Below are 13,122 nucleotides of genomic sequence, written 5' to 3' on the forward strand. Positions count from 1 at the left end.
ATAATAACTACCAAATATTCATTCATTTGAAGGATTTTAACCCTTTAAATGCCAGTTTGTTTACATAATGCCACTGTTGTTGTTTTTTACACACACACACACACACACACACACACACACACACACACACACACACACACACACACACACACGTTGGTGCAGCTATCATTATGAGGACTCTCCATAGAAATAATGATTTTTATACAGTACAAACTATAGATTCTATCTCCTAACCCTAACCCTACCCCTAAACCTAACCCTCACAAAAATCTTTCTGCATTTTTACATTTTCAATAAGACATCGTTTAGTATGTTTTTTAAGCAATTTGAATTATGGGGAGACTAGAAATGTCCTCATAAACCACATTTATAGCATAATACCCTTGGAATTACCAGTTTGTAACCTAAAAAAAATTCCTCGTAAACCACCCAAACCTATCCCCCCCACCCACACACACACACATTTCTCAATACAAACATACAAAACACACTCTGACATCCATACCAACACACCCACATAATTTTAGCTGCATAATTTATTCAATTGGCCTGCAGTGCTCTATAATACAGCAAATAGAAAATCGGAAAAAAGCATGTATTTGCTCCATAGGTTAAACATGAGAAAAATGGCGCTATCTGGTGAAAAGTATTTACAGTTTTTCTCGATTGCTAACACACAAAAATTGGTAGTGTAAGCCATCCTTACGAAACCATTTTGTCAATTCACAGAAAGACCATGTACCCCAGTCTATAAACACTATTTACCCTTTTTGCCACATTTCATTTAGAAAACACTGCCGTTCAAAAAGTAAACTCAAACCAGCGCAATTCAAACACAGTTAACAAACTCCATGTGTCCATGTGTAAGCACTAATGACCAAAATTACTCAACAAGCAATTAGGAGATTGGAATGAATAAAAAGGGCAACAGGTAAACTCACCTGTGTTTCGGAGTCATGGATGCAAATATCAGAGAACGAGGCAGAGGAATGGTAAGAATGAGAGGAGGTGGACAAGGGAGAGGCAGAGGACGAGGAAGAAGAACAACAATCTCAAATGAGATCTGTGCTAATGTAGTGGACCATGTTGTTGTACATGGTATAACAATGAGGGAAGCTGGGCTGAGAGTACAGCCAATCCTGAGCCGTTTCAGTGTTGCATCGATTGTCCGGACTTTCAGGGATGAAAACAGGTACCATACTAAGAAGCTGTACTTTTCTGAACTATACGTACCACGAAACTATATGTATTACAGTAACAGAAGCAGACAATACAAGAAAATGACATGAAGTTGAGGATTCATATTGTCAGTGTGTGACAATATCAAACACTGTTGTTTGTTTGCAGAATTGAAAGACAACCAATCCTTTCCTCAATCTGATAGAGGAGTTCTTCTCAGCATGGCAGTGGAAGGTCTATGACAAATCCCTATGTTCAAAACAACCTTCTCCAAGCCATGGAGGAAGCTTGTGGGGACATTGCTGTGGAGTCCTGTCAGGGATGTTTGGCTAGGGAAAACATAGCCTGTGATGTTGATGAAAATCTCTGGCCTGATCCTGGTCGGAGACAGGATGCTGACCCAGAATGAACTGTTATTGCTATTACAGTACTGTGGCGTACATTAACCCTCTTACCTAGGTGAAAATGCTCTGTTTCTTTCCTTGTTTTCTTAGCCTTCTTTGTTTTCCGCAAATTCCATTTTTGGCGAATTTGTGTTGGTGACTTACAGTACATTACTGTGACCACTACAGTGACAAGCATGATTGTTCAACAAGTAATTGCAGTACTGTACTGTAGAATGTTTGAATGGAAAATAAACATCCTGTAAGAAGGACAATTGTAGTATTTGTGTGATTGTATGATTCACATGGTGTCAAACTCATGGAGTGGAACATATCTGAAATTCAGGGACACATTAGTTATTGGTTCACGAAAACCTTTTTATAATAGTTTTTTCAATTCCTCTCAGCAGTGTGTAAAGGGTAATCAGAAGGCTGATTGTATTTGATGGTTTTGTGTGTAATTTGAATGAAAAGTTTGGTTTCTACGACAGATAATATGGTTTTGACTACAATGTTTACTTTTGGGTCAAAAGTCAAGGGTTTGGCCAAAATGGTGTGAGTCTCAAGACATGTGTTTAGGGTTTTGAGAAAACGTAGTACACATTCAAGAAATGCGTGTTAGCAATCGAGAAAAACTGTAATGGCACTGGGATCAAATATTGCAGTTTAATGGGTTTCAGTGGGGACATTTTTGTCCTTAAGGTCCTGAGTGTAACTATTTTTATTTATTTATTTATTTTTATTATTATTTCTCTGTCTCTGGACAGTTACACACCATGACATTTTTGACTTTAAGCCCCAGAAAAAATATTAAAATGACTTTGAACTCAGTAATTAAAAACATGTTCATCATTGAAGAGGTGTATTAAAGTAATTGTTTTGTGTAAATTGCGTTTGTAATGCATTTTTGAATAACTTATTAGATGTGGACAAAAAAATTACCCTCATGTCATTGACCCATTTACATGGTACTCCAAGGAACTTCAAAGAATACCATAGTATTGCTGTACTACATGTCAAAAAATACTGTATTATCATGGTACTGTGTTTAAAAAACATACAATTTTTACAGTGTAGTGTAATGTGCATAGACTACTGCCCACCAAATCCAGTCACTAAACTAAATATAGGATATTTGGCAATATGCAATCCCAGATAGCACATGTAAATCTCCGAGATGTCTCTTTGAGAGTGTTTCATCTAGAAAGCATCACATTCTTATTAACATCTGATAAACATCTTAAAAAGATCAAATTTACAAACACTCTAAATCATAAATGTCTCAAAAACATCTGTTGAATGTCTTATTGACATCCGAGAGAAAAGTCTTATAGACATATTGCAGATTAGCTTATAAAGGTGTCTTCCAGATGTAAACACACAGAGAATATACATTTAGGTGATGTATGTGTAACCATGTGGTTGGAAGACAAATTGAATCGTTGTTAATTCCATGCATAATATTATTGATAATGCAAACTGGTAGTGTCTGGTACTGTATATGTCATCAGTATAAATGTGGTGTGACTGGGAAAATGTTCTGCCTAAGTATACAGGGTTAGGGTAATATGTGAAAATACTTCAAACTTTTACATTTGTAATGTTTTTTAGAGGTTATATTAGTAGACAAAATTCTACAAATTGTAATATAATGTATTCTTGTCATATGATATATCCTTGCATGAAATTTGACATAAATACTGCTTCATAAGTCAGTCATAGAATTAACAAACATACAATAAAGAGCTGGATATCAATGAACATTATCTCCTCTTATAAACACAAACATCCTCTCTGGGATAACAATGTCAATGCAGTATTGGAAAAAAAGTAATGCAAATATATTTCTTTGGAAAGATGGATTAAGAAAAAGGAGTCTCTTGGTCTGAACCACTTAATAAATAATGCACAGTTGATGTCTTATGTTTCCATGACAATCTCGGCATTTCTTCTGAATTTTCAGCAGCACTAGATTTAACACCATTGTGATGATGCACCTTTTTAATGACATCAAAAAATGGTATTGCAGACTGATTAAAAAAGTTGTCTGCTATTGATTGGAAAACGAACATGTCTGGTCCTGCAAATTAACAGAATTTAAAGCAGATCATCTGGTGTTGTTACCATAGCACCTGATGCTGAGAAGAGGGCAATGGGCCAAATAGCTATATAGCATTTTCATATAGGCTACTGGATCCTAACTGCATGCCATTTTTCCTCATGCCATCCCAGATGTGTATTACTTTCTTTCTTCAGCAGAACACAAACAAAGATTTTTAGAAGAATATCTCAACACTGTAGGTCCTTACAATGCAAGTGAATGGTGATCAGACCTTTGTATCTCCAAAAATCACATAAAGGAAACATAAATGTTAAATGAAGCCAAATTGTTTTTTTTTTCGTTTTTTTTTTTGATTTTCTCCCCTTTTTCTCCCCAATTTGTAATGCCCAAATTCCCAATTTGCTTGTGGTAGTGCGGTTACTCGCCTCAATCCGGGTGGCGGAGGACGAATCTCAGTTGCCTCCACGTCTGAGACCGTCAATCCGCGCATCTTATCACGTGGCTTGTTGAGCGACATAGTGCGTGTGGAGGCTCAGGCTATTCTCCACGGCATCCACGCAAAACTCACCACGCGCCCCACCGAGAGCGAACCACATTATAGCGACCTCGAGGACGTTACCCCATGTGACTCTATCCTCCCTAGCAACCGGGCCAATTTGGTTGCTTAGGAGACCTGGCTGGAGTCACTCAGCATGCCCTGGATTCGAACTCACCCATCTTTACTCGCTGAGCTACCCAGGCCGCTATGGAAGCCATAGTTTAATGCAATTAACCATGGTGTTACTAATATGGTGTTAGAATATGAACTATATATGTATATATATATATGTATGTATGTATATATAATTAATATTTGTAATTACACACAAAATTTACATACAGTTTGTATTGTATATATGTATGCATTATATTGTGTGTGTGTGTGTGTATATATATATATATATATATATATATATATATATATTTGTTGCACAGGTTAACCTTAATTCATATGTTTTATTGAATTATAGCTTATTTGTAACATAATGCATGCGTTTTGCCATGCAATTGAAAATATGAACGAAGGTTAACCTGTTTATAATTTGTTTGAGGCTATTAATAATCTACACATTGATTGGAAAACTGACTGACATGTTGAATTAATATATATTAAACAAAACCTCATCGAGGACAGACACCAGTGAAGCTGATCCAGGGGAGGGACATAATAGGAAGGAAGGTGCAACTATACAGTACATAAACAATAACCTAGGCATATGTGCACATGCAGAATTTAATTGTATATGCTTTTGTTTTTCCGCTGAAAACTGAACGCCTTTTTTTTCCGCGCATGGCTAAATCTTCTCCAGAGATCTCCGTGGAAAAGGTCTTCCTCTCAGCCTCTCACCGTCACGATGATATCTGTGGAGTGATCGCGCCAGAAGGTAGGAAGGCGTACTATTTATTGTTGCCAATAACATTTACGAACCGACACCGGTGAAGCTATAAAGTGAGAATCGATCAAAGCTTTATCGCACACTAGGTATGTTTTTAAACGTTGGTTATTTATATACAAGCCTATTCAAAGAAGAAGAAGAAGAAAAAAACGCTTGAGGTGTTGCAAGGTCATTTCGAGAATAGCCTAATAAACAGGCATAGTATAATGCATAGTATAAGCGTGCACGCGTCAGTATAGCTTATTGTCGATAATATAGTAGTTTCAGCGAAAGCGCACGAGAAAATTGATTTTACGCGCACGCTTACAGCTGCCATGGTGTTTTGGTTTATTGACCATGTTCCCTTTCAGTTTGAGAAGCAATTAGGCATTACGTTAGTCACATTTAACACGAATTGAATGCACAGCTGGTAGTATCTGACGTTGACAAACTGTTAATTCATAATGCCAACGAACGTCAACGGGGCTCAGTTTGGCTGATGATGAGTTGATGTTGCATTGGTGAACGGTTTTGAAACATTTCATATTTTACTTTAGGCTATAGCCATGTCTCCATGCTCTAAAACTAAAACAAAATACGATTTTTGTAAAAACTAGCCACTAATATTTAAAACAGCCTATTGGTGAAGCCACTACATCGCCATTGGAAAAAGCAGACAATGCTGATTATGTGATGGTGTGACATTTGATTGGTGTTAAACCTCTCAGACACGTTCATTTCACGCTTTTATGGCACAAAACATCTATTATTGTTATTTTTCTTCTCAGGTGAAACAAGAGGCATTTGATTCAACATGAGTGCAAGCGCTCGGTGTCGATGGAGTCTCTGAACGCAGTGGAGCTCCGTGAACTGGGGAATGGGAGCAGGCGAGATCCTCATCAGGCCTCGTCAGGACCACGGACAGCGGCCACCGGCATCGAAAACGCCTCGTTCGAAGATGAGGAAACGGGAACGAGAATTCGAGTTACCTCCAGAAAATCTGGACCCGCATCGCTGCCTACTCATAGGGAAGTACCGTCACCGCGTTCCGACGACGAACATGAGCTCGAGTATCACGACCATTCGGTGGATTATGGGTTCATATTCGCGCTGGTGTTCCTCGTGAGCGGAATTGTGTTAGTGGTAATCGCCTATATGATTCCCAGAGAGGCTAAAGTCAATCCGGACCAAGTGACAGCGCGCCAAATGGAGAAACTGGAGATGTACTATGCACAACTCGGTTCTCACCTCGACAAATGCATTATTGCGGGACTTGGTTTGCTTACTATGGGAGGAATGTTGTTATCTATTTTGTTAATGGTCTCTATATGCAAAGGTGAACTGTACCGACGGAGGACTTTCGCTAGAAGACCCATGAAATCGTACGGATCTATTAATATGAGAATGAAGCAGTTGGCTGAGGGTGAAGGGCGGGAAACGCTCGTGGAATGTGAACCGAACGCCACCGCCGACGCTGCGAACGGTAATCGAGTTCCTTCTGGAACGCAAAACACGAAGCAGAACCGAATTACGGTCAACTAGAACTGCATTTCTATGGAGTTATACTTGTGCCACAATTCTGCACGCACAAAATAATATTTTGAGCGCACAAAAAGGTATTTTGCACGCAGAGTGGGTAGGAGAAGAAAGCAAAATGTAAGAATCCTGAGCAAATTCACATTCAAATAAACTTTACTCAAGCGCAAAATTGCTTTTCGTTTGCTCAAAATGAATTTATCGTTGCAAGAAGATACATTGCTTTACAAAACTGGGTTCAAGCGTGTGCAAAATAACTTTTTATGTCCTCAAAATATCATCTTACATGTGCAGAACATTCTTTGTGTGCTCAGAATATCATCTTGCACGTGCAGAAAATGTTTTGTGCTCCTTAAATATCATCTTGTGCATGCAGACATTTTTTTGCACTCAAAATATCATTGTGCGCATGCAAAATAACTTTTTGAGCGCTCAAAATATCGTCTTGCGCATGCAGAAAATGTTTTTGCACACAAAATATCATCGTGCAAAAGAACTTTTTGTGCACTCAAAATTTAATCTTGCAAGCGCAGAAATTTATCAGAGATAATTTTGCGTGTGCAGAATTGTGGCACATATATAACTCCATACATTTCATTAAGGAAATACCAGTGCTTGCAGGTAGTAAAAAGTTTTAAAGATCAGATTTGGAGTTGTGTGGATTTCAGCCAATGCTACTCTTAAAAGTTAACAACATTTCTTTTCGCCGATATACACATTTAAAATCGACAGTCTTTATCTTCCTGGAAAAATGACCAAAATATTGATGACATCATCTTGCACTTGTGGGTGTAGCCAAATTTTGTCCAATAAAATGCTCGGCATAGTGAGAATCGACAACTGAAAAAGGTTTGAATATTTGGATAAAAAAAAATCCTGCTCAATTAGTTGCAGAAAATTGCCAAGAAGAAACGCTCAAAAAATATTTCAGTCGGTTTTTAGGTATGACACATTTCCATCAAACTGAATTGAGTAATCTTGAACAAAATGTACATATAATGAATGAAGCATAATGTTAAAGGTGTTGTAAGCAATTTTTTCTTGGAAAGTTATGTAAAAAAATGTTCCTACTCCCTGAGAGATATTAATGAAATAAGTGTCCTGAGATATCTCACTGGTCTCTGTGACAACTCTAGAGTCTGTAAACAACAAACAAAAATGTGTCCGCGGGCCGCAGTCTCTGATGCTTTCGACCTGTCAAACATTTTGCTCGTTCTCACAGTATTGGAGTTGCAGCGAATTATTGAGTCTTACTGCCATTTTTATGCCATGTTGCTCATAACAATTGTCAGCTGAGGGCGCTATTTTGCAGCTGTTGTTTTTAACAACTGTTTCTGCATAATGTTAGCCTCAATAAAGCTCATTTGGTATCTTTGGAGTGCCGGGTTTTGGGAAGAGGGGGCGTGGCTAATTCAACGGCTCAATCTGGTGGAAGTACAATGACTAAAATCGCTTACAGCACCTTAAAGTAAATAAACTGAAATACTTCAAATTCATGCTTAATTTACAAAAATGCAGAATATTTAATCTATTATTCAATTCAGTTTGATGGAAATTTGTCATACAGTTAAAATGCATACATCTTAAAAATAGACCGATGCCACATCCACACTAATATATTTCCATTCGAAAACTCAGTTTTCAGTTTACTAAGGTCATTGTTTTTGAAACACTCCGTTTTTCTGTGGAGCAAAATGCATTAAAACGTATTAGTGTGGATGTGGCCTGAAATTGTTTTTTAAGTACAAATAGAGTATTTTAAGAATGTCAGTACAGTGCTGCCTTGCAAGTACTAATCATCAAGCTGTAGGAAAATGTGCGAAACACAAAATGTGATAGTTGGTGCTGAAAGAGAATTTAAACATTCAAAAAGACAATTGAAAGCAGGCCTTTGTATGAAAGCACAATGGCCAATGGTCATAAAGGCATATTATAACTCAACATGCTGCAAAATAAACCGCCATCAGCTACTTTACATAACTTGAACTAAATGTCTTTATAATCTATAACATCACTTAAAGGCACTATGAGTGTAATATATACAAGCAAGCAGTTATTATCCAAGGATGCAATATGCCTTAAAACGTTACTAATTTTCTCTGTATACCGTGAACACATTTAGGCTTGTTTGTATTTGTATGCTATTAGTGTTTTGCATAGGACTTTAATGTTTATGTGGTCATACACTTGTCAGACACTCACTTTCATCACCTCGTACTGCTGGAGTAGAGGACAATGTCTATTGCAACCAAGGAACAGACATATGAATGCTTAACATTTTAAACAAAATATCTATTTTACAATATCTGCCATATATGGTAATTTAGTAGATTTGTGCTGAATAATAACAAAAATGTGAACTTTTACTGTAATGGTGCAAATTGCCTAGATTTCAGTAGAAAATATATATTGCCATATCAATGTTCAGGTTAAAAAAGATCTTTGGTGGTTGTTTTCTCAATGGACAACTGACAAAACAGCTATACTTTATGCTTTAATAATATGCTGCTCACCCCTTTAAAGACAAAGTTATTGTAACATAAGCAGAGGACATCACGACCATATTTGACATTCATGTGTACTTGATTATAAAGCTGTCTGCACCTATAGCTTCATTTTCCAGCTGAGGTAGTAATTTTTTAAAGAATACTGTTAAAAATACAGCAAGATTGTAATCAAACAAAGCATAAACCTAAGAATGGCAGACGTGTTACCCATCTTAAATGTAAAGATTTACCTGTAATGTTATATTTACGGATATGTGGTATATATAGAAAATGTGTACACTCATAGAATATTTCTCTGTGCAGCACAGCTTTATACGAGCAATTGGCTAAACTAATACATATGTTAACTAATAGAGTATAAAGCCAAAAAATGATCAAAAGCATTTTCAAAAGTGCACTTGATTTACTTCATGGAACATTATTTCACTAATCAGTTAACAATAATTTGTATTTCAGGTCAATGTAGAATTAAGGTGGTTATGAATTCTTGTTTTTTTTTGTTTTTTTTGTGTGTGTGTGTGAACATTTAAAATAACTTTATAATTAAGCTCAATTGACAGCATTTGTGCTGTGATGTTGATTACCACAAAATATATTTTTGACTTGTCCATCCTTTTCTTATTGTTTTTTATTTTTATTTTTTTTTTTTTTAAATCGAAGTTTCAGTGAGGCACTTACAATGGAAGTGAATGGGGCCAATTTTTGGAGGGTTTAAAGACAGAAATGTGAAGCTTTTAATTTTATAAAAGCACTTGTATTAATTATTCTGTTAAAACTCGTGTATTATTTGAGCTGTTAAGATGTTGTGGTCATTTTTGTGGTCGTTTTAGTATTTTAGGGTTTACAGCATTTCGTCACCATGGCGACGAAGTAGTAAAATTTGATATAACTGTACACAGCAAAGATTAGTAAGCAATTGTATCACTCTAAAATAATATTAACACACATATTGTTTATGTCTTGTGGCTATAATTTTGAAACAGTGATTATTTGAATGTTTACGGATTGGCCCCATTCACTTCCATTGTAAGTGCCTCAGTGTAACCCAGATTATTGCTTTTTTTAAAGAATAGGAGGGACGAGTCTAAATTAATTTTTGTGGTAATCAACATTATGCCACAAATGCTGTCGATTGAGCTTAAACTTGAACTTGTATTAAGCCCGTACCATTCCTTGAAACAAACAAGACAGGGTAAAATTTTGAGAAAAGAAAAAACAATGATAGACTTTGACAAATATTTGTCACTGTTACACTGAAATGTAAAGCAGTTGGCATCCAGTGGTTAATGTGAGCACATAGTATCCAAGGCAGATCACTCCAATAGCATTATGAATAAAATATCAATGGTTAAATCATTGTTTATTTACTTTCTAGGAAAAGTAAATGACATTCCAGGTTTTAAATATGAATCTTTACATAATACATTTACTATGACAATGAAAGTCTAATCATTGTTTGAAGTTTACTATATATATTGTCCTTTTGAAAAATTTGGTGGTGTATAAAGTGTGATGCCTCTAACATGGATTTTAAAACTCTGTTTAGAATATTATGTCAAAACCGACATTCATGTGCTGCTTGATGCATCACTACTTTGTGCTGTTTAAATGCTGATGAAAGTATAATGGATTTGCTGTACTATGTTTTGATATCCAATAATTTTTTTTCATTGCATCACAAAATTATAGTCAATATATGTCATTTATAAACTTTAAGATGTTGGTTGGTTATAGTGTGATGTGAAAAGATACCTGGAGAGCGGAAAATGGTAAATTGCTTTTATGTCTTAAATTAAAATATAGTCTTGTAAGCACAGAGGCATTAGTATTGAGCACGCTAAGCATTTATCTGGCCATTACACCAAGTCTGTTGTACACAAACCTACTGTTGGTCTTTTAACACAATCGCGTTGCTCATGCACAAGCCACTATATGAATGTTTTTCACTCAAAGTTGAAGTGGCATTATGAAGTGTTTTACTGTCTCAACAGCTATAACCCCAAGGGTCAATTTATAGATGGGTGTTTTAAACTGAACATGAAAGAGAAAGTCACATTGGCTATGTTGGGAATGGAATACTAGCATACTGCATGGTATATACTATATACTTTGCTTACTTTAAAATAAACAAATATGTGAAACTGTATGCAACGATAAATGGTTCAACCAATTCTATGGTACATTGTTGTCATATGTCCTCAGCATGTTTAATTCAGTAAGTTATTATCTTTAAATATAGTTTTTCAAATAATGAATAACAAAAGTGATGTTAAAAATCACGGAGGGACACAGTGGCATTCCGCGCAGTGTGTTTTGTTGTAAATGCACATTTAGGCAAAAGTACTGTCATTTTTGCATTCTAAGCACAGTATATATACTACCTACTGCAGAAACAGTAAGAGTAGTATGCCATTCCAATCATAGCCAGAGAACAAACTATAATACATCCGGGCCCTGAAATTCCAAATGAGCACAATTATGAAGCTTGTCCTTGTTTGGGATAATCAGATGCAGCTGCTCTTCTTTTCTTACCAAATTAACATAATTATAAACTCTGTGAAGATTAACAATGGCAGCAAGCTAAATAATTCCTAGAGAGCTCATACTGCAGAGGTTAAACAGTGTGCACAGTACTTGTGTGGGCCATACTGACTGTTATTTCTTTTTTTAAATTGAGTGCAGTACCATGGTACTTTTGGGTCAGTCACTCTTTTTCTCTGCCTTTGAATCTAGAAAGCAGGGGTATTTGAATTAGCATGTGTACAAGGTGAGTTGTGCATTTCAAGGCTGTACGTTTTCCTATATGTTAAAAGCAAATGTTTCATCTTTTTTATACTGTTACCATGCGTGAAATAAACCTATTTGTTGCTATACCGTTCAATTGAATTGACTGATTAATTACTGTAGTGGTACAATGGTACAATAATGGTGTGAAATAGCACTTTCACATGACACTAAATGATTACCATATTCCTAAACTATGATACTAAAACTGGTACTTTTTTGTTAGTGTAAATTTTATTTATGTACAGAAGCTGTCAGTGTTTGTACAAGATGACAGCTTGGCTGTGAAATAAAACAGGTAAGATAAAACATTTTTTTTTAAATAGAGTTGTATTACAGTGTAGTATATGACAATCTGAACAATTTACAAAATACATGAAACATGAATTTTAGCCCTTTAAGCTCTGAAAGTGTTTTTAAAGATTTCCTGCTTCAGTGGCATACCCAAAATTAAAGGCTACTTAAAAAAATAAATAAAAGGATGGTCAAGTTTTTGGTATAATTTTAAAGAAAACTTTTACATTTTTGTAATAATAAACATTATGATATATATTGAGACTTTCAGCCAAAGAAGCCACTGAAAAACAAAACAAAAACTCTAGCCTAAAATTTATGTTTTTTTCTTATTTTACTGATTTGACATTATATATCTTAGGGTGTAAATAAGGTAGCTCTGAAAAACTGCTTTTGTTTTGTTCCTATTCATGTCACCTGTAACTGAGTACAATGTTGATACGACAAAGCAATCAAAACTTATAGCATTACAAAAATAATTTATTCTAGTGTCCAAAAACATCTCCAAACAAATAAAAGATAATTGTGCATAAGAACTAAATAGACATGCAAATACAACAACTAAAATTATGCTCTCTCTCTCCAAAGCATGCAGGCATGATATAACACTCTCAATGGAAAGGAGGAGGCAAGAACCGGCTTGGTAATATAAATAATAGTTGAATTATAAACTGAACCAAAAGAGACACACACAGGTGTCGGGCAGCTGCCCGTAACTCTCTCTATGTGTGTGCGGAATCACGACCCGTCCCCGCCCTGCCCCACGTGTTATGAGATCTCATTCAGTTCCATTCTGTGTCATCTGAGACATCACTGAGTCTGTGTCATGGACATGGTGCCATCTCCTGGTGTTCATATGTAATTAGAGTGAATGATCCTCTCTGCCCATATTTGGATGACTTCCACCTCTGGTTGAAGCAATCTGAATCCTAATATGATTGGTTTCCATAATGCTGGACAAC

The 13,122-nt window shown here is 36.0% G+C and overlaps 1 protein-coding gene across 2 annotated transcripts; it reads left to right on the forward strand.

Moving 5' to 3' along the window:
* The first annotated feature begins 4,971 nt into the window (after window positions 1–4,971).
* Window positions 4,972–11,952, forward strand: LOC127446441 (transmembrane protein 74B-like). 2 transcript variants are annotated; one of them, XM_051707345.1, is made up of 2 exons: window positions 4,972–5,048; window positions 5,828–11,952. In XM_051707345.1, exon 2 carries the CDS (start codon window positions 5,877–5,879, stop codon window positions 6,579–6,581), a length of 705 nt encoding a protein of 234 aa, XP_051563305.1. In that variant the 5' UTR covers window positions 4,972–5,048; window positions 5,828–5,876; the 3' UTR covers window positions 6,582–11,952. The 2 variants fall into 2 exon arrangements, with proteins under 2 accessions (XP_051563305.1, XP_051563306.1); XM_051707346.1 differs by lacking the exon at window positions 4,972–5,048 and adding an exon at window positions 5,054–5,146.
* Window positions 11,953–13,122: the final 1,170 nt, after the last annotated feature.

This window comes from Myxocyprinus asiaticus, chromosome 9 (genome assembly GCF_019703515.2).
Source record: "Myxocyprinus asiaticus isolate MX2 ecotype Aquarium Trade chromosome 9, UBuf_Myxa_2, whole genome shotgun sequence".
Lineage (NCBI taxonomy): Eukaryota > Metazoa > Chordata > Actinopteri > Cypriniformes > Catostomidae > Myxocyprinus > Myxocyprinus asiaticus.